Below are 27,072 nucleotides of genomic sequence, written 5' to 3' on the forward strand. Positions count from 1 at the left end.
TGGGTATAAGAACTGGACCTCAGAGCCTACCACTTCAGTACACTTCTAGACCTGTGGATACCCTGCCAGGAAGAAGGACTGCTGTGCTGCTACAAGGACTGCCACTCTGCTTGACTGCTACTCTGCTGGATTCCTGCTTTTGTGTGCTGACCTGCTGCTGCCTGTTGTCCTCTTGCGTGGGAGTGAGAAGGACTGGACCTGCATCCCTACAACCCAGAGTGACTCCAAGTGCCAGCTGATTGGTCTCCTGATCGGATGTCTCAGGGACATAAAAGACTTCCAACCAATCTACTTCTGCACCTGAACTCTGCAAGCTGTGAGTCTGTCCTACCAAGTGGTGCCCCTCCAGTCCTGGACCCTTGGAATTGTGCCAAAGGTGCTTGCTTCAGCAGAACTGCTGCATCCTCTGTCAACCCGACGCATCACTGTCGCTGTGCGGATCGGAATTGGCACATCACCCCTGTTGTGTGGATCAGAACTGGTGCATCGCTTCTGCTGCTTGGATCAACCCCAATGCAGCGCTGCTATTGCAGGAACAGAATCTGCGCATCGCCTTCTGACCAGCCACATCTCAGAACCATTGCATCGCCACTGTTGCATGGAGAAAATTGAGGCATCCCCTCTACTGCATGGGGAAAATCAACACAACACCTCTGCTGTGGGGATCAACATCGGCGAATTGCTTCAGCTGCACCCCGCATCTTCATCATTGACAGAACAAGGATTAAGGTTCTTTTGTTCAGCAGGCCTCACTGGGTTCTTGTATTCAGCCCATGCTTCATCACAGTTATCCAGAACTTTTGACTTTGTCCTGGTCCGGTGTCCAGCTTTCCCCAGTTGGTGCTTCTTGCTTCTAAATGCTATTTTACAGTTTATTCTTCAAAAATGTATAACTCAAGTTCTACTTATTAGCTTTTTGTCATTTTGTTCTCATGTTATTTATTACATTAAGTTGTATTTTTCTACCCAGGTGTGGTTCCTTTTTGTGTGATGTTTTCACTGTTGTACTGTATGAACTGTTGCACAAATACTTTACACATTGCCTCTAAGTTAGGCCTGACTGCTCTTAGCCAAACTACCAGAGGGTGAGCAAAGGTTCATTTGTGGTTTGCTTGTGCCTTACCCTGACTATGGGTGTGTTTCCATGGTTGATCAGGCTGCATGTCTCTGTCAACCAGAAACCCAGTTTCTAACAATACCACATTAGAAACATATTGACCTAATATATTTTTTTAAAGCACCCATGTGTTTAGTGACACACAAATCGACATATGTAGGTTGACCTAGGTATTAACTCTACTAATATATGTACCCCATTGAAATGAAACCTATTTGAAGTGAAGTTATTACGATTTTCAGTTGAAAAACCACTGAAATTCCCCAGTTCAGGTTATCTATGCAAACCATAACTCATGTCCCCACCACACACTGCTCAAGACTTCACACATGACATTAAAATGACATCACCAATGACATTATGGCTGAACTCTGGAGTGACATAACAGATAACATATTTGACAACAACACTGGTGAGATCACAAATGATATCACTGCTGTGAATACTAACATCAACAAGTGTAGGTATAAGAACTTATACAAAAAACATTTATTCTGATTTATTTTTAAACCATACCTTGGGAGCATTTATACTTCCCACCATCCACTAATAACGGCATATAAATAAATTGTTGAAATAGACAGTTTAGTCTACATTAATGGAGTACTCAAAAACTTCTGAACTGATTTGTACCAAACCGCAAAAGTGCAAGCCGCAAAAATCTAAACTGTTTCTTTTTTTAAACACCCGCTGTAACATGTCATACATTGGAAGGACCTGCACGAAACATGACATGCTGAAACTTTTGCCAAATGTCATTCCCATTCGTCCAGCAATCCCAAAGTTATTAGAAAACCAGAGAATGCCTCCTACAGGTAAAATGAAACGTAACCATAACTACAAAACCATTGGTGCTGACTCAGTGATGTATATATATATATATATATTTAATAATAAGATAATTCAATCTTATAAACAAACACAACACAGTTATAAAAGAACAATAATCTTATATAAACTCTGTCTGGCAACAATGTACAATATTTAGGTTTATTTAAATTATGTTATTTTTTTCAGGGAACAAACAAAAGAAATGTTTCCTGGTCAACTTCATAGAGGCTGTAGATATAGTCATACTTTGAGTTACAGCCATCTTTATGAAAACCTGGAAGCTAACTAAAATGAAAATTCAAATCCCACTAGTCTCTTTTGGTGCAAGCAGAATGGCCCAATTACCAACTACTTTTTCTACTACTACACTACATTTATTTCATATGTCTAGTGTCTAGGCACTGAAAACATTGATTCATTATATCTAAGTCAATAAGATTCATTTTATTATCCTGGATAGGATGAAAGGTTGAATTAATATTTTGTGATTCAAACTCAAGACCTTCATGCATGCACAGACCTCTATAACAGGTGAACTAGACCATTGCTTTCACATCAATAATCTTCTTTACTTCAAGTCTAGACCTTCCCTGGGACAATCCTTACTCTGCTAAGATGGAGTAAGATATGTGAAGAGGAAGACGGATAAGGTGTTAAGGTGAAATACAACAATCAACATTTATGTATAAATTAACACATACAATTAAAATAACATCTCCAAAAATTATATTTTTATCCAATTACAGCCCATTGGGGCGCCTGTACAGTCAAGAACTTTCCTACAAGTTTATACTCCTTTGGAATTTTTTGATCATGATTCAGTTCAGGAAGATTTGGGGTGCTTCTGGTAGATGCCTCACCGTCTCTCAATGTCCAGCAAGACATCTGCATCAACAGTTTGTGCCAAAGTGTCAATCATCTGATGGAGGTTTTCTTTGATAACAGTGGATAAAGTGGATCCCTCTTCTTCTGGGTCTTCCGGATCATAAAGGTTGGCTAGAAGCAAACGGGTAAAATAAATATATCAAAGCCATTTTATTATATGTTATAACAACCTCTGCAAGGTACAATTAATGTAGCTGCATTGGGATGAAACACTAAAACTACAAACTGTTTCTAGGTCTCTTTTGGAATTGTGTTTATCAGGCCCACAAGCATAATCCACAAGCTACTTTTCTCTAAAAGGAACTTAATTTAGACAGACAACAGTACAAGCTATAATATTTACTGCCCCCACAGATTTAACAGATTTGGTAAACTTTTGAACTGTTGTATGGCATATACATTATTAATCACCTTCCAGTACCTCTAGACATTCTCCTTGGCTCACAGCACATATCTTCTGATTGTTTCTCATGACATGCACACTCATAACTCATGAACCCAACAATGGCCAAAGGCCAACTGTGCCAGAGATCGAGAAGTGGAACAGCTACCAACAGGGTAGGTGTGGCAGGGAAGGCTGCTGGGCTTAGGATAGGGTTGCTTTGTACAGATTACAGTTTAGATGACTATTTATTAGCACATTAGGAGCACACGTGGAGCAATGTGATTCAAGTAGAATCAAGTACAACTTTAAAAAGAGAAGAGATTTGTTTTACTGTAAACATAAAGCGAAAAGTGACAATGACATTATCTGCAACAAGCAGTGATACTGTTTAAAAGTTAAACTAAGGGCAGTAGAACTGACTTTGTGGTTCCCACTCACTGAGGTCTCTGAAATGTGTTACTGTTACTCCGAATGAGCTTATTTTTATTGCCTATAAACTAGTGGATGAGGCAAATGTCTTGCCTACCAGCTTCATCAAAGCCCACCAAGGATGTTGCCCCTGAAAGGTATCGCATCAGGTTCATGGACAACCAGAAATTGCCAAACCAGTCTTGGGTGGATTTCTTAGACTACTCTAGCAAGGAACTCAATGGGTGAGCAGGGGGCAGCAAAGTGAATGATTTTACTGGGCTGTACAATCTAAGTTTGAGGAAGCACATTTTCAGTACCTGCTTTACAGAGCTGCATCAGCACCTGATTGACAGCAAGCTGACTGTGCTCAGGGAGCTTGCAAAGGAGACAGACCCCTGGGTCAGTACCAGAGTGTCCATGAAGGCATCTGGGGGAATTCCAAAATAGGTGGTATGGGTCCACAACAGAAGAAGGAAAGAGGGACAAAAATAAAGTAAAGACTTCTCAAATGGCTCCCAAAACAGTTCCCAGGGGAAGTGAAGCCAGCTCCAATTTGATAAAAAGAAGAATGGGTTTGTAGACAAGAAAACAGGAATGTTTGTACCCTTGTGCTATATGTATTACAGATATTTGGGCACATGAAGAGGGATGTCAAGTGTCCCAAGAGAACACAGCGCCCCCACTGGGTTGCCCTGTGTAAGGCCTGGGGAGGAGATTGCTACCAGTTAGTGTAGGGGAGCAAGCTGAGGTTACCCTAGTGTCCCTGGGTGACATAAAATGGTGCTCAACACCCACATGCCTTCCAATACTTCTATGTAAGGCAGTGGGTCACCATCAATGGACAGGTGATGGAGGCTCTGAGGGACACAGGAGCCAGTATGACTACTGTAAGGTGACATCTGGGGTCCTCTGAGCAGGAAATCCCCATACATCCACTAGGTTGTAGTAGCAGACAACCGTGAGAGTCATTATTCAGTGGCATTGGTTCTCTTTTAGTAGGGGGGGGTTCTCAGGTTCTCTAAATGTAGCTGATAGCCATGCCGTGGCGGTGGGTTATCTGTAAGACAATGATCTGGAGCACACTGTCTGGAAAGAAGTGGAGCTAAGGTCCCACCTGTAGATGTTAGTGTTGCCTGAGTGGGTGTGCCTGACCACAAGGGCCATGGAAGCCTGAGAGGGTACTAATAATGCAATACACTGTTCCTAGGTAACAAAGGGAGACAGGACGAGTAATCTGGAGTCCTATTTAATAGGAGCAAGAGTCCTCACACACCCAAATGGGTGTCATGCTTCATCATCGGACAAGCTCCTCGTCAGACCGGCGCTGCAATGTCTGACGGGCACCACCCATCTGGGGGGCTCTTTGCCGGAGATCTTTTCTCGATGATGCCACTCTATCCCGCAGATAAGTAGGGGGAAAGAAAATGGGGAGAGTTCAAAGAAAGAAAATAAAATTGGCTCAGGACCCTTAATGAGTACTTAACTTTATTCTGTCTATGTGGGGTGAAGGCCAAGATTAAAATATTGATCAGGAGAGTGAGATAGAGATAATGCTCTGCCACTCTCTAACTGTATGTCTAATAACGGAGGGTCAAAAAACTGTAAGACCCACCTCAAAATCGGGTCGACATGTTTCGCGTCTTTGTGGTCCACATGGATCCAATGACGCTTCTTCAGGACCTAGTGTAAAAACTTCTCCAACTACAAGCTAAATTGGCTATCACATATCAGAACTGACAGTCAAACAAAAAGTTATCGTCAGTCACTTACATGAGTCCATTGTGACCCTTAATTTGTTCCTATTCGTCACCCCTCCCACATTGAGTCAGGGCTTCATGGGATCACGCAGGCCATTGGCCAGGTTCGTTTAACACACTATGTCAAGAGCCTGGCGACGGGCGGCTCCACCTACCCCTGGATGCGCTCCCGAAAGTCAAAGAGGGTAGTCAAGAAGGCTTGGAGTCTGGAAAAATGGCAAAGGCAGCTGCCAAAAAGTGAAATGACAGAGGCATGGGAAACTAGCCTGGTAACATGGGAACAACCCTGGGCCCACCAGGGAGGAAGTATGTAGAGTTAAGAAAGGGTGCCCAGCTCTAGAGGGCTTGAGGTGGCAAGCTGAGGCCAAGGCAGCTGGTGCCACTTCTGGAGATCACCTGTTTGGGAGAATGACCTCCAATATGATGAGCCAAAGGTTCCTGAGCCTGGGGCAGCACATGTGTTTGTGGTTCCCCAGTGAGACTTCCTACTGGGTGTGTCTTAGGATATATACCCCTGGAGCAGGACATGACCTTTGCCCTTTCAAAAGGTGGGCATCAACATTGTTAGGCACCTGGGCCCCAAAACCGCCTCAGGCAATAAAGTTATTCTGGTTTTGGTGTACCATGCCTCTAGGTACCCAGTGGCGATTTCTTTGAGGACTGTGACTGCACTTGCAGTGGATAGGGCCATGATGGGGAATTTTACCTGAGTGGGGTTCCCCAAAGAAGTAATGTCTCACAGGGGCGCAAACTTCATGTCTGCATACATTAAGTCAATGTGGGAAGAGTGTGGGGTAACTTACAAGTTCTCCACACCATACCACCCTCAGACCAATCAGCTTGTTGAAAGTTCAACAAGACCCCAAAAGGCATGATTATGGGCCTTCCTGACCCAATGAGGCAGAAGTGGGACATCCTCTTACCATGCCTGCTTTTTGCCTACAGGGAAGTGCCACAGAAGGGAGTTCAGTTGGACTCATTTGAACTTATCTATGGCCACCTTATTGGGGACCTATCAGCCTGGTAAGTGTGGGATGGGAAAAAGCTCCCAAGACCCCCCCTTCCTAAGATGTAGTTAGCTATATGCCGGCTCTCAGAAACCAGGTGCAAAAGCTCCAGAAGAAGGCGTCTGAGAACTTAGAAGCCATCTAGGAGGTAATGAAGCTGTGGCATGACCAGAAGGCTACTCTAGTCAAGATTCAGCCTGGACAAAAAATGTGGGTTATGGAGCCAGTGGAGTCTAGGGCCCTACACTACCGCTGGTTGGGTCCTTAAGAGGTGAAGGGGAGTAAGGGGGAGGTCACCGACCGGGTGGACCTCAAGACCCCTAACAACAAAGGGAGGTAAACAATGAGGGGCAGATATATGGAAACTTTCCCTGCGCCCCTTAGTGCCTCCCCCACCCCCACCATTTGTACACCGTATTTAAAATATGGCGCACCATGGTGCAGGGTAGGGGGCAATAGCGTAATTAGTTTAGACTCTATTAATGTACTCTGCAGGAGTAGCGCCAAAATGGAATTTTACCTAAGTAGGGTTCCCCAAAGAAGTAATGTCTCACAGGGGCGCAAACTTCATGTCTGCATACATTAAGTCAATGTGGGATGAGTGTGGGGTAACTTACAAGTTCTCCACACCATACCACCCTCAGACCAATCAGCTTGTTGAAACGTTCAACAAGACCCCAAAAGGCATGATTATGGGCCTTCCTGACCCAATGAGGCAGAAGTGGGACATCCTCTTACCATGCCTGCTTTTTGCCTACAGGGAAGTGCCACAGAAGGGAGTTCAGTTGGACTCATTTGAACTTATCTATGGCCACCTTATTGGGGACCTATCAGCCTGGTAAGTGTGGGATGGGAACAAGACCCCCCCTTCCTAAGATGTAGTTAGCTATATGCCGGCTCTCAGAAACCAGGTGCAAAAGCTCCAGAAGAAGGCGTCTGAGAACTTAGAAGCCATCTAGGAGGTAATGAAGCTGTGGCATGACCAGAAGGCTACTCTAGTCAAGATTCAGCCTGGACAAAAAATGTGGGTTATGGAGCCAGTGGAGTCTAGGGCCCTACACTACCGCTGGTTGGGTCCTTAAGAGGTGAAGGGGAGTAAGGGGGAGGTCACCGACCGGGTGGACCTCAAGACCCCTAACAACAAAGGGAGGTAAACAATGAGGGGCAGATATATGGAAACTTTCCCTGCGCCCCTTAGTGCCCCCCCCCAGCCCCACCATTTGTACACCGTATTTAAAATATGGCGCACCATGGTGCAGGGTAGGGGGCAATAGCGTAATTGGTTTAGACTCTATTAATGTACTCTGCAGGAGTAGCACAAAATTTTGGCGCTACTCCTGCAGAGTACATAGGGGCCCATTTTAAATAATGGAAGGGTCTTAGAGAATAAAAATGCCTTAAGCCACCCAGGTTTCCCTTTTATTATTAGCTGCTCAGGTATAGTTAAAAACAATAGGTGGGTAAAAAAGTAAAACATGGGGGTAATAGCCCTATTACCCTATTCACTTGTCGACCTGTTTCAGATCCTATACAGTGGCCACTAAGGGTCCTTGGGCTTTCATCAGGACAAATACGTGCCCCGGATCTTCTGTAATCCCGTCTGTCTCTATTTAGACAAATATAAAACATAGAGGCATGTGAAAAAACAGGCTAACTTGCCTGAGATATGGGGAAAATATCACTTACTTATCACTATGTAATTAACTCTTTAGGTGGCATGGTAGGAGGAGGGATGCGCGCCCCTGCCGTCACACAATTGTCAAGGGTGCCACATCGATTACCTACTTTTGCCTCAGTCCTGCTGGCTCTGTCCTAGACCTCAAGACCTCCAGAAACCCCTTAAGGGTACTCCATGTAAACTGCCTTCATCCACACTGTGGTCTCATTCCAACATGTTCCTGGTGAAAGATGATGGGGTGGAAGAGGAAAGTGAACCTCTCCCTGATCTCCTATCTTCCAAGGAGTAGAATGGGTTAGCAGAGGGTGTCAGCCTCTCCCCTATTCTGACCCTAGATCAACAGAGAGACTGCCGCCAGTTGTTGGGGCAGTTTACCTCTCTGTTCTCCCTCACCTCTCGGTTTACACATTTGTGCATCATGACATTGATACATTAGACAGTATGCCTGTGAACAACAAAATTTACAGGCTGTCTGAAAAGGTCAGGGCTGGCATTAACGAGAGATCTCCAAGATGCTTGAATTGGGGGTGAGTGAGTACTCCAGTTGTCCCAGGTCCAGCCGAGTGGTGCTGGTACCTAAAGCGCCCTCTCTGGGCGCCACCCCAGAACTCCATTTCTCTGTGAACCATAGGGGCCTCAACCCAGTTACCAAGACAAATGCTCACCCCCACCCTCCAAGCTCATGAGCTCATAGACAAATTAGGAGCTGCCAAGTTCTGTTGTGGGCTCATTTTAGAACTTTGCTTGGGCACATGTATTTTAACTTAGGCCTGTGGCCTGTGCCTTTTTACCCAGATACATGCTCTATTTTCATTTATTCTTTTTAATTCATTTTAGCACTGCCTGCTTTTAGCAGGAATGTTTTATTTTCCCTAATCAGCTGCTATTCTTTGAATTCGTTCTTATTGCTTTCAGTGCACAACATTTTCACAGTGTACCTCTGCTCAAGGTTGCCCATCGCAGTACATGATAATCTATCTAGTACTGCCACCACAAGAGTGCACAGACAGCCCAACACTTAGACGATGATGATCACGTCAGGCCTGTTTCCCAGAATACAAACATGTTATATTATAAAAGCATCACATGGGCCAAAGAAGGTTAGAGAGGTCATTCCAGCCAGGAGACCCATCTGTGATGTTTCACTGCTACTTTGCTGACCTCAGCCCTGTCTCTGCAACAAACGAAGGTGACTGCGGGCAGTCCCCTGTTTCAGATACTGGGGGTGGGTGTTCCTTCCATGGACTAAGTACTTGCAGATAATGGCTATCACCGCTGTGCGCTCGCTTGGAAGCTAGGTGTTTGGGTAGGATTCCTATGCACATGTTTATTCCAATATGTTGGGGTTGTTTATTTAATTTTCACTTGTGATAACAATCCTGATTGTGCTCTGTCTCAACTTCCTAATAATGACAGCCCGTATGTTTTATTGTATTTCAAAAAGTGCTATGAAATCTGTCCTGCATCTTGTGGTTCTAAAAATTCTGGACCCATGTAATTTACTTTGCCACAGCAGTACGATTTTAGTATCAAAAGACCGATAATGACTAGTACACTAAGCATGAGCATTTTCGCTCAATTCCAGCAGCGTTTTCACCTCGAAATCGCCATTTTCGTCCTGCACTCGTGGCTCCCATTTTATACACGGCAGCCATTTTAAAAGTTGCCCTCACATAGGCTTATAATACAGTCAGATTTGATTCCAAGGACACGTACACCTTGATTGACTTTTCTCTGACCTGGGCAAGCTGGAACCATTGCCTCAGGCCAACCCTGTTTGGTCAGTCCCTCTCCCAGTGGCCGAATCAGATAGCATCAAGGCACACCATGCCATAAAACCCTTATTATCGCTCACACACCCTGCCTAATCTTGCTCACACCTGCACCTGCTCTTTTCTTCTTCTTACTTTACGAGGGGGAGGTGCCCGTTTTTATTGGGGGTCCACACTTATCTGATGTGAAATTCTAGGCCTTGCCGGGTAATTTATTATGGGTTGGATGACATGAAATATGAGGTTTCATCATGACACTGTTTTTTCCTTTGTAGTGAAAACATGTGAATGACCAACCAAAATGTCAAGAATGTTTGCCTGAAGCTTAAAAAACTGTATATAAGGAAACTTGATTGTACATTGACACACAGTCTCCTGAGAACATACAAACCGTGCTGTTGTACTTCTAGGACGCTTGTTACTTGGTTGCAGCCAATAAATTAGATCTTTGACTTCACCTGGAAGACTCTGAGTTTCTGTGGTCTGAATCAGGAAAGTACCCGAGGTCTTTGGGTGTACCCTGGCACCGCTGGGTTATCGGATCAGTACCGGTTCTGAAAAACCCAGTACCTCAGTTGGTGCCCAACGTGGGGCGATACCAGCGGTACCGGTCCAAGCCTGAGGTCCGTGAGGAGCTTCGTGTGAAAATTCTGGAGGAAGGCCGCCACTTCATCGACCCCTGCATGTCGACGTGGTCCGAAAGTCTTTGCTGCGAGGTTCCCAGCTTCCCGACGGCTACGAAGGACTGCTACCCTGGCTATCGCCCTGATTTGGACCCTTGATGTTTGGTAGAGCGAAACGATAAGACGAGTCTTCTGGTGACGTCATCGATATTTTCAGTTAAGTATAAGTGGAGCGTCTCCCAGTCCTTAGTTGGACACTTGGTTTGGTCCTTAGTTGGACATTTGGTTTGGTATCCCTTCGGGATCACTTTGATTTGGAACTTGCAAGTACCAAAGCCGAAGGACTCGTGTATTCACGAGACTATCGTAAACGATAATCCTTTGAAGTTTGAAGCTAGACTAGTGAGCGAAGATGCCTGGTCTTAGCAGACTTGGAAATTTGTTTTGTCTTGGTTGTAAAAGGGACTCCCGGTTGGAGGACTCATGTCCGGTTCCTCCGATTGGAACTCCAACCTATGAACTATATGTGAAGCACGGAGTAGGCCCCATCACATATAATGAAGTATGGATCCGTTACACCAGAAAAGATGGTGTTTTAAAATGGCCCCAAAATGGTAGCTTTGACACAGAAATCTTGGATAACCTCGAAGTTAGACTTTTTAAGAAGAAAGCCCGGCCGGCAATGTTTGATTCTTTCCGCTTATGGCGTAAGGAAGCCAAGCAAAAGGAAATTAAATTAGCTAAGAAAAATAAGAGAGAAAAAGGTATTTCGATTATGCAAGCTGCTATACAGTTTAAAGATAACGAAGTAGAACAGTTGAATGAGCAGTTGCATAGGCGACATAAAATGACAGTAGATAAATGCTATCCAGTTTTGCCGCCTCTTCAGCAAGATGCAGCAAAAGGCTCTGAAAAAGATCCCCTAATGTCGCATTTGCTAAGTTCGCCACCACCCTATGCGCAGAATGCCACGGCACCTCCGCAACCTCTAGTTGCACAACCAGTGGTTGCATTGCCTCCTGCTCCTCCCCAGCACCCACCAGCTATTCTTCAGTTGGTTCCTATTCCTCCGGTGCAGCCTCCTCAAGGGCCACCGGCTTTGACATCTGCTCTGCCTTTACTTCCTACAACTTTGACTACTATAGCGACTACCACTCCTGGTATTGTTTCTGACACTGCTTCTGTCTCTGCCTTGTCTCATTCTGTTTTTCCTCCTGTTCATTTGTCAACCTCTCCCTCTATCCGTCAGAGAATGACAAACACTGTGACTAGTCTTTTATCCCCTCTCTTTGGGTCATTAGCTACGACCCCAGTTTTAGAGCGTAAACAATTGCGTAGCCAATTGCCTGATGGTATGGAGAAAGAGACACTGAATTATTTGGCGCATAAATGGGTTACTGAACCAGCGAGATATGAACTAGAGTCTGTTATGGATGTCTTCCATCAGTGGGAAGAACCGAAACAGAGATACGTTTTTGAAAAAATGTGTACTTTTCTTTCTGAGGATTTAGAGGAAAATGGTTTGGAGCCCAATCCGCCTAAGTTGTGTCGTGTACGGTTCGATTTTTCGACAGGTTTGATTGTGGGTTCAGATGTCGAGAAAGCAGTTGCGATGTTATTGTCGTTTAGGACTGAAGGTGTTTCCAGGTTATTGTTTAAATATGATTCTTCTGCTAAAAAGAAAGGGAAACATTACCCCATGAGGGAAGTTCCCCCACAGTGGAGGGAAGGGGACCCAAATGCTAATCCACCTGTCCTGCCTCATTTCCAGCGTGTATGGGTACACGTTCCATGGAATCGAGCTGAAGTTTTAGCCCTTAAGCAGACATTGCCTGATCCCCGTAAGAATCCTACAGGGTATTACAAGGAATTGTCACAGACTGCGGGGTCTTGCATTATGAATTTAGCTGACATAGACATGTTGTTTGGGAATGTTGTTCCACAGCCTTTATGGGGAAAGATTCGCCATACAGACCATGCTCAAGAGTTAGGTGACACATGGGCTAATATTGCTACTGCAGATGCCCGACAAATTGGTGGTGCTAAACCTGAGCCTTTAGTGACAGAGCTTCCTGGTAGGATTATTGATTACATGAAAACTATAATGCCTGCGATGCGTGTAAACTGGGATAAATTGTCTGCATGTAAGCAAAAGAAAGAAGAAACGGTATCAGATTTCTTCACCAGGTTTGAAGAAACGTTTGTGGACCACAGTGGTCAAGATATGAGCACGGAAGGTGGTCAACGTTTGTTCGTCGATAAATTTGTGCATAATCTGCTTCCTGAGTTGTGTAAAAAGTTAAAAGACTCAGAAAGTTCTTGGGCAGTTTCCTCTTCAGCACAGATATTGGCTACTGCACAGTACTACGAAAATAGAGATAAAGATGAGAGAGATAGAGTCGAGAAGAAAACAAAAGAATTGAAAACTAAGGTTCTGTTACAACAAGCGTACCCGCCACGTGGTGGTCAGAATAGTGGTGCACAGAACAACTATCAGAATAACTGTCAGCCCCAACCGTTTCAGAGAAACTCGCAAAGAACCGAGTATGCTCAACCACGTATCCCAGTAGGTCCCAATCAGTGTTCATATTGCAAGGAAGAGGGTCATTTCAAGTATAGTTGCCCTGCTTTGCTACAGCGCGCAAATGGTACTTCTGGTTTAAGAGGTCGAGGTGTTCCACAAGCACCTAGAGGAAGAGGACGTGGATATGTTCCCCAGAGCGCGCGCCCATTCCTCCCTCAAAACTCAATGAACAGATTTGATCAACAGGTTAATGCATCTGGTAGGACGGCTCAGTACTATACTGATGATTACTATACAGAGGATGAGCATTTGGACAGTAATGATTGCTAGGACAGCCATAGACAAAGAGAGGGAGTTGTTTCAGTTCCAGTAGATCAGAGTGGGCCTTATGTTAAGGTGATTGCATCAGGTGTGTCAGAACTTTTTCTGTTGGATACTGGTGCTACCAAGAGTTCTATTATGCACTCAAAACTCCCTGGCGCACCTTTGTCTGGCGAAACAAATGTATCAGTAGGGTTTTCCGGCGCCCCAGTTAGAAATCCGATTTCTAATCCTATATCTCTTTCTGTTGGACCGTGTAAATTTGAAACACCCCTTATTTTGACGACAGGTTGTGGCGAGAACTTGTTAGGATTAGATCTGTTAAAGAGATTGTATGCGACATTGTATTGCTCTCCTTCTGGAGTGCAACTCACATTGGGTAAGAAAGTGGTTTCACCAATGTATTTGTCAAAGGACAGATTTCCACCAGAATTTTCGTCTCTTCCTAATACTCTTTGGGCTACTGGACCTAATGATGTAGGTCTTTTGGAAATTCAGCCATATGTGATAACATTAAAAGCCAATGTTAAAATGCCACGTATTCCCCAATACAAGATCTCTAGTGAAGGGGAAAAAGCGTTGTTAGCACTTATTTGTGATCTGATTGAGAAGGATGTAATTGAAGAGACAAGAGGCAACGTTTGCAATAGTCCTGTTTTGCCTGTCTTGAAGCATACTGACCCTACTCAGCCACCTGTTTATAGGTTTGTAATTGATCTTAGAGAGGTGAACAAAATAGTTGTGCCACAGTTTCAAGTCGTCCCCGATATCACTGCATTGTTGACAATGATTCCAGCTTCAGCCACTTGGTTTTCAGTAATAGACCTGAAAAATGCTTTCTTCAGCATCCCTATTGCAGAAGAGAGCAGGGACATTTTTGGCTTCAATTTGGGAGGACGAAGCTTCAGATTTAAGAGAGCTCCTCAAGGCTATTGTGAAAGTCCATCTATCTATAGTCAGGCTTTGAAAGCACAACTTGACACTCTTATGTTACCTGATGGCGCCACTCTCATTCAATATGTAGATGATTTGCTAGTTGCCGCAGATACTAAGGAGATCTGCAAAGAAGCAACATTGTCATTATTGCGTCATTTGTCTGATTTACACCACAAAGTGTCCCTTTCAAAGTTACAGTATTGTCAAAAAGAAGTGACCTATTTAGGTCATCTCTTTTCGAAGGAGGGAAGGCAACTGACCCCAGAGAGAATCAGGGCTGCTGCAGCAATGAGTGTGCCAAGAACACAAAGAGAAGTGCGTGCTTTCTTGGGTATTACATCATATTGCAGACAATGGATACCTAATTTTTCGTTAATAGCCAAACCCTTGGTGGCATTAACTTGTAAAGATATACCAAATCCCGTCCCATGGTCTGAAGATTGTCAGAAAAGTTTTGTCGAATTACGTGATGCATTATGTTCAGCTCCTGTGTTGGGTACCCCCAACTACAGCAAGCCTTTTACATTGTATGTCCATGAGAAAGAAGGTTGTGCGTTAGCAGTTTTGACACAACAGTTTGGAGACAGGGAGCGTCCATGCGCCTATTTCTCTTCAACCTTAGACCCAGTAGCTAAGGCACTACCGAGCTGCTTAAGAGCGGCAGCTGCAGCTGCTGTTTCTATCCGACAGTCTGCTGGTTTAGTGATGAATAACACATTAATCGTAATGGTTCCACATGCAGTGGACACGTTGTTAAACAGAACCAAGACACAGCATTTAACTAGTGCTCGATTGTCAGGTTACGAGTTGACATTGTTAGCAAGCCATGTACATATAAAAAGATGCACTACACTTAACCCAGCTACGTTATTGCCAATTGTGACGGAGTTAGATACTTCTGAACAACATGATTGTCTCCATAGAACAGAAGAAGAAACGAAAGGGAGAATAGACCTTCTGGACACTCCCATTGCAAAGAGTGATGGTACTTTGTGGGTGGATGGTTCATGATTTAAGCTCCCGAATGGTGACACGACTGCGGCGTATGCTGTGACAACTTTGGGTACGATTGTTAAAGCTGCACGTATCCCACATAATTCAGCCCAAGCAGCTGAGTTAATAGCCCTAACAAGAGCATGTACAGTATCAAAAGGAATGAAAGTGACTATCTATACCGATAGCCAATATGCGTTTGGTGTGGCCCATAGTTTTGGGCGTTTGTGGAAGGAACGTGGGTTCCTGACCTCGCATGGAACTAAAATACAGCATGGTCAGTTGGTAAATGAGCTCCTTGATTCACTTACTTTGCCGTTGCAAGTTGCGATTGTGAAGTGTAGCGCACATAAAAAGGTGACTGATGATGTTGGTCGTGGGAATGCATTTGCTGACAAGGTCGCAAAAGAAACGGCAAGGAATGTGATGAGCCGAATGTATGTCGCGGGCCCTGCAAGATGGATTGGTGATGTTGGAATGTGTGAAGACACGATAGAAAGCGTGAAATCGATTCAAGCTGAAGCCACAGAGAGAGAATTGAGTGTGTGGAGAGAAAGTACGGGTAAATTGGATGCGAATGGTTGTTGGGTCGAGTTGTCAGAACATCAAAGATGGTTGCTACCCGATGCGTATGTGCTTGCAGTAGTTACAATGGCTCATGGAATGGCTCACATCAGTGTGAAAGGGATTTGTAAGTTGTTGGCCCCAGTATGGCAAAATGCAGGAATTCCCAAGTGCGCAGAAAATGTGGTTAAAAATTGCATGGTATGCCTGAAACACAACCCTGGTAGAGGAACCCCAACTCCAGCGAGGGCTGCTCCAGCTATAAATAAATTGGCAGTTACAGGGATCAATCCACAAACTGTCCCTTCAATAATAGGGAAAGCACCTGCTGAGCAGAAGAAGAGTCTGTTCTGGGTTGCGCAAAAAACAAAGCAGCTGAAAGCAGTGTTTCCTCATACGGGACCCCAAGATAAATATAGAATTCTCACAATGTGTTTGCCATTTGGAATCGTTCCCTCAGTAGAGGATTGTGCCACTTAGGGCACAGCCTTTGCTGCAATATATATCACTATGCATGGTACACCTACACCTGCTAATTTACCAGAAGTGTTAAAACAGATTCAAAATGAACATGGGGCAGCGCCAGCCCTGGGTTTGGGGATGGAACTGATGCATAATTTTGACACAGTCTCCTCAAATATTTTAAACAATATTAAAGGGGAAGCAGCAGCTCTGGCAATTCACCAGCGGCTCTGGGAGATTCCTCAATGGCAAACATTATTTCTGGAACTTATACTAGTATAGGTCGTAATAGTATGGGGGCCAGACCAACTAAACTACAAAGTACTCCCAGTAAGGAAAGTACTAAGCAAGACCAAGAGAGCTCTAAAAAACGATGGGATAAACAAAATAAAGAAAGAAGCCAACAAGGAGAATCTCTGCAACTGAAGACCTCAGAAAAAATATATAATCTTAGAAATAGGGATACTTTAAAAACTCTTGATAAGCACCAAAATACTGATAATCATCCATCTCATTCCTTCCAGGACACATCAGATAAGCCTAGTGACAGAGCAAGGTGGTCAGAACATCGTAGTGACTACATTAAGCTGAGAAAGGACTCACAATGTTCTTTGGAAACTTTTACGAAAAAGGAAGAGAAACTTCCACAGCAAAAGCTCCAATTGGAAAAAAAAGGGCTGCAGCAGCCACACATATGGACAACGCTGTTGAAGAACAGGACGTGGGCAGTAACTCTGCTAGACAGTGCGGCAGAGGTCACAATATGTCACCAGAATCTTATACATCTTCTGGATGTGACACAGACTAACGACTTCCTTGAAGCCGAAACAGCGGGCAGGTGCATTTTCCCCGACATGGGTTTACGAACTAAACATTCAGATTTTGGGAGACATAGAGTTCACTATTAAAGTTGTCTTCTGGAGAAGATTAACACACACTAAATTATGACATTTTACTGGCAAAAAAGACTGGCCACCTGAATTTCTCTGCACGCTCCCACATGGGGAAGATGTCATTTTGCCTTCTTTCTCAGTCCTAGTTCCAGACGTAGTAAAAGAAGCCACAGATTGGGCATTGGCTCCAGCACTGTTCCACAACCACGTTGGGTGGGCTAAAGATTTCCCCTACCATGTTATCCCAATTAGATCAACTCCATGGATGAAGCTTCAATATCCAATTAAACATGAAGCTAAAGCACCTATGAGAGAAATTCTTGCACAACTTGAATACCAGGGAGTAATTGAACCCTGCGTCTCTGCAGTGAATAACCCTTTATTTCCTGTGGCAAAACCTGACCATTCACATAGAACAGTCTAGATTATAGACAGTTAAATAGGCCCACATGCACATTTGCAATACAAAACTCACACAGCACAGCACTTATTAACAACATAGTGCGTAAAAATACAAAATAACCTTGGATATTTCCAATGGTTTTTTCTGCCAAAATCCAGCACCTAAAAGCTGGGATTTAAGCGGCCTTCAGTGCGCTTGGCTTTGACAGGAGATTTTGTTGTTCACTGCCCGTGTAACAATAATATTACATGCTATTAGTGCAGAGGCGTTATCCTATGTAGATGACATCTATCTCACATATGACAACGTCAATGCACATTTAGCCTGTGTGGATTGCATCATTTTAGGATTCGGTGTCCAACTTGCTTTTCTTAGTGTCCTATACCTAGGATACAGATTATCTGATGAGGGCAAGAGTCTAGCTCCACACTTTGCAGAAAAATACACTCTTCAACCTCCAAACATCATCAAGAAACTGCAGTCATTGCTGGGTTTCTTCAATTTTGGCAGAACATACATTCCTGACTATGAACAATGCATACAACCTCCTTGTGATCTAATTCATCCAGACTTCTCAAGCAAACACTGGACACCTGAACACACACGAATTCTAAGAGCATTATAAGGCATACTAGAAGCACAACACTTACACACGTGACAACAAAAACAAAGTTGGTCATCGGAGTAATTCCTGGGGCCATCACCTCATAACGTACAAATCACATTTGTACTCCAATGCTGAACAACACTTCGCCCCAAATGAAAAACTACTGACTTCTGTACAGATGGCTGTCATTATGGAGAGGACACTTGCCCAGCTGAAATGCATACTTGTTGTTACCCCGGTACCAGCCCTTGAGGCTGTCACCAAAGCTAGCATCCTGAAAGCAAAAGCATTATATCTTTGGATTTATTGGGCAACATCTCTGACGGCCACTGATTTCGATTATGTTTTTGACCCAAAACTTCAAACCCAAGAATTATTCTAAATGATCTTGAGTACCCCATGTCCACTAATATCTTGCCTCTCGACCAATATCGGATCATCATTTATACTGATGGTTCAGCACAACCAGCTATAGGAACTAAACACCAATACTCTGCTGCTTGCGCAGCTGTTGGCAGGGAACTAAGGGATGGTAAATTCCACCCTCAACATACTTACTCCAAACCCTAGGAAACTGCACAACTTGCAGAGCTTAAGACTCTAAGGGCCAGATTTAAGGTAAAATGACGGTGCACAAGGATGTGCCAAATTTGGCAGCATCGTGCACCATCATTTTCATAATGCAGGGATGCACACTACAGTATTTACCAGAATACAGCGCACCCCTGTGTTTCCCCTGGTGCCGGCACTAAATTTGCTGCCATGCGCCAACGCATCCACCCTTGCACCGTAGTGTAAGGATGGCTGTGTTGAGGGGGAGATTGTTTTTGTGCAGGAAGGAGCCCCTTCCTGCACAAAAACAATCTTAAATGGTGATTTTCTCTTTCTATGTGTGCTGTAAAATGCAGCACACCTAGAAATAGCAAAACTCCTCGCTGTGCCACTCTAACGCCATCCCTGGGGTGGTGTTAGATTTTGGCGCTGCCTCCGGTTTATGAAAACTCTTAAATCTGAGGCAGCATCAAGATGCAATGGGTGTTGCTGTGGCATGCCCACAGCAACACCCATTGGCACACCCACAGCAACACCTGTTGCACCCCCTTTCCACGCAAAGTGAAGGTTAACGCCACCTTGTAAATATGGCACAGGGCATAGCACTGGAGGAGGGTAGCAGATCTTGAAGACAAGCTACCAAAAGCTCATGTGGTTCATACATTGGGCCATCAACAAGTAGGAATACACGTTGTAGGAAATTATTTGGCTGATGAAGCTGCCAAATATACAGTAGCTATGGCTTCTGTTGCTGTGATTATTTGTTCTCATATGACTGGATGATGAGTCACTGGCTGCTGTGAAAGCTTCGGCTGACGGCAAACCTTTACCAAAAGCATACCCTACAAAATATTCCTACCACCTCAGTGCCCAAAATATTGCATTTGCAACAATTCCAGGGGTAGGTGATCATGTGATGCCCAACCAAGATCAGAGATTAGATCTCATTAAAGCAGAGCATGAGGGTGTTGCTTCTGCCCATGCCGGTGTGGCGGCTACCATCTCTCTAGTGCAAAAACGCTATTGGTGGCCAGGTTAATACAAACAGACAAAACAGTATGTCCTTTGTTGTGACAACCGCCAACAAATTAAAAGGACCACTATCAAACGCCTACTGCAGACTCTCCTCTTAGTGTCCAACAAACTACTACAATGTGTGTACCTGTAGAATTGTGGCCCCTTACAACCTGATGATGCATACAAATACATCTTAGTCGCTGTTGACTCATGTTCCAGATTCCTATGGGTATGGCCACAATGATCGGCTGTCACTTGAACAGTTGTTAAAGATTTGCAAGTCTTCATTGGGACATATGCAGTTGCAGTATTCCATTAGGACCAGGGCCCTGGCTTTATCTCTAGGGCATTTAGAGACACCATGGGAACGATGGGTGTTCAACTCCATTACTAATCACCATACCATCCTGAGGGTAATTCGGTAGTGGAGAGAAAGAACTGAGACTTAAAGCAATCCTTAACAGCGGGAGTATTAATTTCTGGTCGTAGCTGGCTTCATCACCTATATGGGATACAGAGAGCACTAAATAATCTACCCAGGAGGTCCTTGGGAGGACGTAACCCTTATGATGTCTTATTTGGGATACCTATGTATGTCCATGATCTTGATAGTCCTGGTGCGGTGGTGGCAGAAATACCCTTTGACAAATTAACGTCTCACTGTTATACAGGAATTGCAACAATTCTGTGATGAAAATTCATCTGCCTACTCCGCCACCCCTAGTGCTTGAAAAAATTTCTGCGAAGGAGTTTGGCCCATGATATCGAGCCCCAGTTGCAGTCCTGGGAATACACGGTACCAGAACTGTTATTTTACCACTGCTGCCTGGTTCTAAAGAAAACCATTATTTTTCAAGTGACAATGTCAAATTGCACAATGTGGCCGATCCTGCACAGTAGACCATGAGGATTCCTGGGTAGTTCCCTTGCCTCTCTCACTACCCAATGGGGTATACCTCTTTAAGCACTCAACAATGCTTCCACAACTATCAGTGCTACAATTGTCTCCCTGAACTTGGGGAGAGCAAAGAATGAACTTTTGTCAGTTCCTGTCACCACTTCATCGACAAGAAACATCCAAAATGTAGCTCTCTACTATTCCAATTCAATACAAAAGGATGACATTGTTTATTGTGAGCCACTGACTTTAGATACATCTGCCAGTTCTGCGCTGGCTCCAGTTTTTGCACAAACTGCTTCTGGTTACTTTGCCGACATTGATTTCTTTTCTTCAAATTCTTCTGCATCAGCACCTGCACCTTTATCAAGAGCACATAAGCTTTACACTTGGCTTAAAAACAATTATTTGGCTGGTCCATGATACTATCTATGGATACTGCTGACATTGCTTGCCTTCCTGCTTTGGATTGGTTTTGTCCTCATTTTCTTTTTACTGATCTTCCTGAACGCTCTGCTGTTGAACTGCTGGATGTAGTTTTAACACTGTAACTGTCTTCCCATAAGGTCTGAAGAGACTTGTCCCTTGTGAACATTTCAGCTCTTCTGTTTCCCGATGGGAATGTTTGGAATAAAGTACCAAATTATATATTTGGACCTACTGAGGTTATTCAAATTCCATATGTCTTCGACATTCCTACAAATGGGACTCAAGGCTTTCTCATCTTGAATAATATACTGTATTTGAAAGTGAAGATGTTTACATGTCAAAAGCAAATTATGGGGAAATGTTCTGCTATCATCATTATGAACATTACTCTGACTCCACCAGTGGGAAGTTCCAAAACATATGTAGGCAAGTTTGCATATTTTACTGGGCATGATGCCAAGAATGTTGAGGTAAAAGATTTCAAATGACCTCTCTCTAAAGTGAAAAAAATATTTCTAACGATACCTAATTGATCTACTCTGATTCCATTGTTTCCCAGCTGGCTATTGAGGGCTATGAGTTTTGGAAAAAGACAATAGATTTAAAGAATGTATGGGGAACAGGAGACAGCTGGGTTTGGGCGGCAGCACCACTGCTTGTGGGTGACTGAGTCAATCCCACACCATTTGGTAGCTGTCGGCCTAACCCTTTCGCTAGCTAGCAGCACCTCACTCAAACCTGAAAAGCAAAGGTGATTTGTGGCAGCCTGACACAAGACACTCTGTGACTCCTCCAAAAAGTTGTGGTCGGCAGATCTTACACCTTTCTCTCATTAGCACACGTCTCACATGCATGTTTGCAGACAAAGGAAGATGCAGGATAGTTTTCAATGCATTTATTGGAAATACTGCAGTCTACATTAAAGTATATGGGCTCCAATTATTAGGAAGATGAGACAGAGCACAATCAGGATTGCTATCACAAGTGAAAATAAAATAAACAACCCCAGCATATTGGAATAAACATGTACATAGCAATCCTACCCAAACACCATGCTTGTAAGCGAGAACATATGAGTGGTATCCCAAATCTACCCGTACTTAGTCCATTGAAGGAACACCCAACCCCGTTACCTGAAAGAAGGGTCTGCCCGCCATTTCCTTGGTTGGTTGCATAGACTGGACGGAAGTCAGCAAAGTAGCAGTGAAATGGCATATATCTCATTCCCATATCAAGGGTCCTACAACAGTTCCTCAGCAATTTTGACCTGAGTTCTGGATACTGGCAAATTGCCCTGACTGCGAGGACTAAAGAGAGGTCAGCATTCTCTACTAAAGAGGGCCACTCCCAGTTTAGGGTAATGCCCTTTCGGTTGAAGAATGCACCTGCCACCTTCCAGAGGTTGGATAACAGGGTCCTGCCTGGAATGGAGGCCTTTAGTGTAGCCTACCAGGATGACACAGCTGTATTCACCTCCAGCTGGGAGGACCACCTGTTTCACCTCCAGGAGGTGCTTCAGGCTCTGCAACAGGCAGGCCTGACTATCAAGGCTAGCAAGTGTCAGATATGGCAGAGGTTTGTGGTGTATCTGGGACACTTAGTGGGCAGGGCCACTGTGCAGCCTCTTCCGATCAAGATTGAGACCATCCTGTTCTGGGACACCTATCCTCCACCCCCTAAAAACTCAGACTTAAGTGAGGGCGTTTGTGGGCCTCACTGGAGATCATAGATTGGGCAAGGGCTATGGCAAGATTGCTGCTCCCTTGATTGCGCTGACTTCAAAGCAGCACCTCAAGGAGGTGACCTGGACAGAGGCCTGCCGCAAAGCCTTTGAGACCCTCAAGGAGGCCATGTGTACAGCGCCTGTACTGAAGGCTTGTGACTTCTCCAAAGAGTTCATACTTCTGATTATTACATCAGAGCATGGCATAGGGGCTGTGCTCTCCCAGCTGAATGAGGAGGGCCTAGCCCAACATGTAGCATTCATCAGTAGGAGGTTAAGTCCCAGGAAACAGAGGCAGATTTCTACTGAAAGAGAAGCCTTTGCTGTGGTCTGGGCACTGAAGAAGCTGAGACCCTATCTGTTTGGGACTCACTTCCTGGTTCAGACAGACCATGGGCCCCTGAGATGGCTCATGCAAATGAGGAGTGAGAATCTGAAACTGTTGAGGTGGTCATCTCCCTACAGGGAATGGACTTGTGGAATTCCACCCTAAGTCAGACCATTCCAATGCTGATTATCTATCCAGGTTTGTCTGCCTTAATAATGAGAACTTCATTTAGGATAGGTAGCTCTCCCTACTTCCAGCTGGGGGAGGATCGGAGCTACATGTTAGTCCTGTTAGCCTTAGGGTGGTCTACCCCCAAACTTTGTGCCTTCTCCCCTCCTGTTTGCTGAAATATGTTTTTGTTTGCCTTAGGACTCTGTGCACTTTGCTACTGCTAACCAGTGCTAAAGTGCTTGTGTTCGCTCCTCTAAACATGGCAAAACTTGACTTACACTCTAATGGCACACTTAATTTACTTATAAGTCCTTGGTAAAGTGGTACTTCATAGAGACAGGACCTGTATATTAAATACTACTAGTAGACCAGTAGCACGTAATGTACCACCACGTAATGTACCACCCACTTAAGTAGCCCTTCAAACATATCTCAGGCCTGCCATAATATCCCATTAGCTGCTTAAACTACCAATTCAACTTGGCAAAATAACCCCTTTGCCAAGCCTAAACCTTCATTTTAACTCATATACTTCACCAGTAAGGTAAGGCCTACACAACCCTAAAAAGTTAAGACTTTTACGTTTTACATGTTGTGGTAGTGAAAAACTCTTACATTTGTTTTTCACTACTGCAAGGCCTACCTCTCTCATAGGGTGACATGGGGTTCTCTGATTACATTTAATAAGTGATAACTTTTGTTTAGGAATAAGTAGAAATCTCATGTTTGGCCACTAAAGAATTATCATTTACAATCCTCTTTAATGGTAAACTCTGATTTTAAGTCACACTTATGAAAATGCCACTTTTAGAAAGTTTACATTTTTTTCCCAGTCATTGGTGGCTGCAGCCTGTGTCCTGGGTCTCAAGCCATGATTAGCAAGGCAGTTGGTCTTTGTGTGTTCCTTCCACACAGTGACAGTGACATCTACTACAGTGGGAGGGGTGGAGCTGTTTCCTGCCCCACTTTCATTTCAAAGAAGCTACCTCAGCATACTCACAAATAACTTCACACTACCCTTTTTTCACCTCAGGCCACTTAGAGCATGGACAGGGAGTAAGAAAATTCCAGACCCATCTTTTGGGTGGGGCGTGTCTCCAGAAGCTTTTTCCACTTCAAGTTATAAAGCTAGAACCCTGGGACCCACTCTTCATTTCACTCTTGGGCCTGCGGAGGACACTCGGAAGGCCTGCCTTGTATTTCAGAGGATTACCATGCTGCTTGAGACCTGCTTTTTATCTCAGAGTCTTGCCTTGCTGCTTGATTCCAGGACTACCAGAGTGACTCCAAGGGCTAGTTGAGTAGTTTAATCTACTGCAATATAGTTTTTTCAATACTTACAAAAAAGGGACTATGCTGCTCAGAAAGTTGCCCAGAATATCTGCTCCACAGATCAGGACGTATTATCACTTATATACTCTACCAAAGAGACAATATTAATTAGGAAACTTGATAAAACAATCAATTAGGACATCGAATTTCACATGAGAGAACTGGCTCATATATGAAGTAGGAAGACTGTGCAGGGAATTCAGCCAGAAGATATAGAGGAAGCTCACAATCTCACTAGTTCTCTGGTAATTTCCATTAACCTTAAGCTTTAACAATTTAAAGCTCTGTACATGTTTTTTTCTTATAACCAGAGGAAATAGTGTAGGTGGGAACTAACAAAAACTGATGTTAAAAAAGGTGCCCAAGATGCAGGCAGCAGGCATCCAATACAGTTATGTTTGCTAGTTGCCTGCAGTTGAGGGTATAATAAACTGACATCACACAGCATTTATCGATGCATTAGTGTTGCGATATAGAGTTAGCTACAATTAATATCATGTTGAAGACGAAATTAGATGTCAATAGTATTGTGTCTGCAATATGTATATAATATCTATTGCTATTATTGTTGCACGGCTATGTGTTGCACGTGAATTGGTTAATAAGATACCCCAGTCTCTAAATGATTGGTGGAAACTCATTTGTCAGGTTTCTTATAACCGCAGGGTAATAAAGGGCTTAAGTGATTACATCAGACATGGCTACAGCTGTTTTAAAAGTATTTTGCATAAGGGACGTTTAATATGTGTCACTGATGTCGTTTTCTCTCTTTCCATTGATATTTCCCCCCAACATATGATGTAATGTGAAAATATGTCACACTGTACATACATTAAAATGATAATGTACCTGAGATTTATGACCAATCGTTTTCTAAAAAAAAAAAAAAAAGATAATTGCTTGATTCCTAGAACGTCTTTAGGGCAAGAAAGGACCAAACGTACAAAAAATGTGGCCACTCAGTGATTGAGCCGACAAAAATTCATGGTCTGTAGCATTCCAAAAAGTTCATTCTATTCCTTTAACAATGTTTTTACACCATATGTAGTTTTTAGATTTTACATTAGAGACTCCTGGGTTTTTGGCCACAGTCGCCCACTCATGAAAGAAAGTGGAAGGCCTAACATGACACAGTGACGTTATTTGGAGTACCAACATAGATTTGCAGATGTGTCATGGACACAGAACCAAACACCTATTACGTAAATGATAACAGCATATGGAGTTGGGATCTTTAATGTCCGCTGATGGTAGGGCCCTACATAAAAGAAAAATAACACACTTCCTTCAGTCAGCCAATGACATCTCTTAATCTATTAACGACATAACACCCGGAAAATAATCTGGATTTAGACTCTTGATATTTTGACACAATACATTCAAATTACTTTGATATGTTGAGTCCAGCTGGACTCATTCTAGTGTTTCTACCAGCCACTCTGCTGAAGGCTGGCTTCCACACTCACCCCACACCCATCCATCACAGGCGTCACCAGTCAGGTGACCCTGCAAATAAAAGAGGACATGCACAAGTGCCCTGGGTCAGTTGTACCAACTACAACCATGTGTCTGTGTCATCCCTTTAGCAGCATGAGAGTCTAGGGCCCCCAACACTACATAATACACCATCACCACTATGCCAAAAAAACATAATCTGTGAAAATGTAAGCAACTAGTAAGTTTAAATCAAAACATTTACAATACAATACACAGACCAAAGGATCAAGAAATCATATTTTTGTTTGAATTACTATTTTAGAGTTACATACTTTGTCAGCTTAGGTTAGGATACCCAATCTTATTTTTTAGAAATGACCCTAAAAAGTAGAACTCCATATTTCCTTAAAATAAGAATGCTCCTCAGTAAACAATGCCCATACAATGTATGTTGTCTTCATGGGAGACAGGATTTTTCAAAGGTCTGCTCACAACTGAGATCTGGTTTTGTAGATGTATTTATCTCTTTGCAGTTTGTTCTAGTGGAACCAATTCTTCTGCAGCCTTTCATATAATTAGAAGAGGCTAGGGCACTATGTCCACGGACCAGAGTTCTCTTGTTTCTTCTTTTTTTTGCTGTTCGCTGACCCATTTGCAGAGCTGGGTAATTTCACTGCTTAATTTTCGGACAGACATGGTATTGCTGTTACTTTAGCCTCAAAGCCTTGAACCGGAAGAAAAAGATAACAACAATAACATGGACCATCAGCTAATCCTACATGGTAATAATGAGATCTACAATAGTACCTTTTATGTGACTAGATTTAAAACAGTATTGGAGAATGTTGTTAGCATGTAGGAAGTATGAACGCACAGAGATAGAGGTGCCATTAAGATTCCCCCAGTGTAGAATATAGTCACCTCCAAAAATGTGATTTTTGTTTGACAAAATAAGTTGACAGGAAATGAGCCACCAATGTTCAATGAAGAAGTTACTGGTCCATGGTGGCGATAGA

General features: G+C 43.6%; 1 protein-coding gene across 1 annotated transcript in view; it reads right to left on the reverse strand.

Moving 5' to 3' along the window:
* Window positions 1–27,072, reverse strand: part of LOC138296482 (uncharacterized) — a 1,064,486-nt gene that overhangs the window by 813,714 nt on the left and 223,700 nt on the right. The window contains exon 13 of the mRNA XM_069235627.1: window positions 2,809–2,944. Within this exon, the coding sequence (XP_069091728.1) occupies window positions 2,809–2,944 (136 nt within the window). The remainder of the gene's footprint in view (window positions 1–2,808; window positions 2,945–27,072) is intronic.

The sequence above is a fragment of the Pleurodeles waltl genome, chromosome 5 (assembly GCF_031143425.1).
Source record: "Pleurodeles waltl isolate 20211129_DDA chromosome 5, aPleWal1.hap1.20221129, whole genome shotgun sequence".
Taxonomy (NCBI): domain Eukaryota; kingdom Metazoa; phylum Chordata; class Amphibia; order Caudata; family Salamandridae; genus Pleurodeles; species Pleurodeles waltl.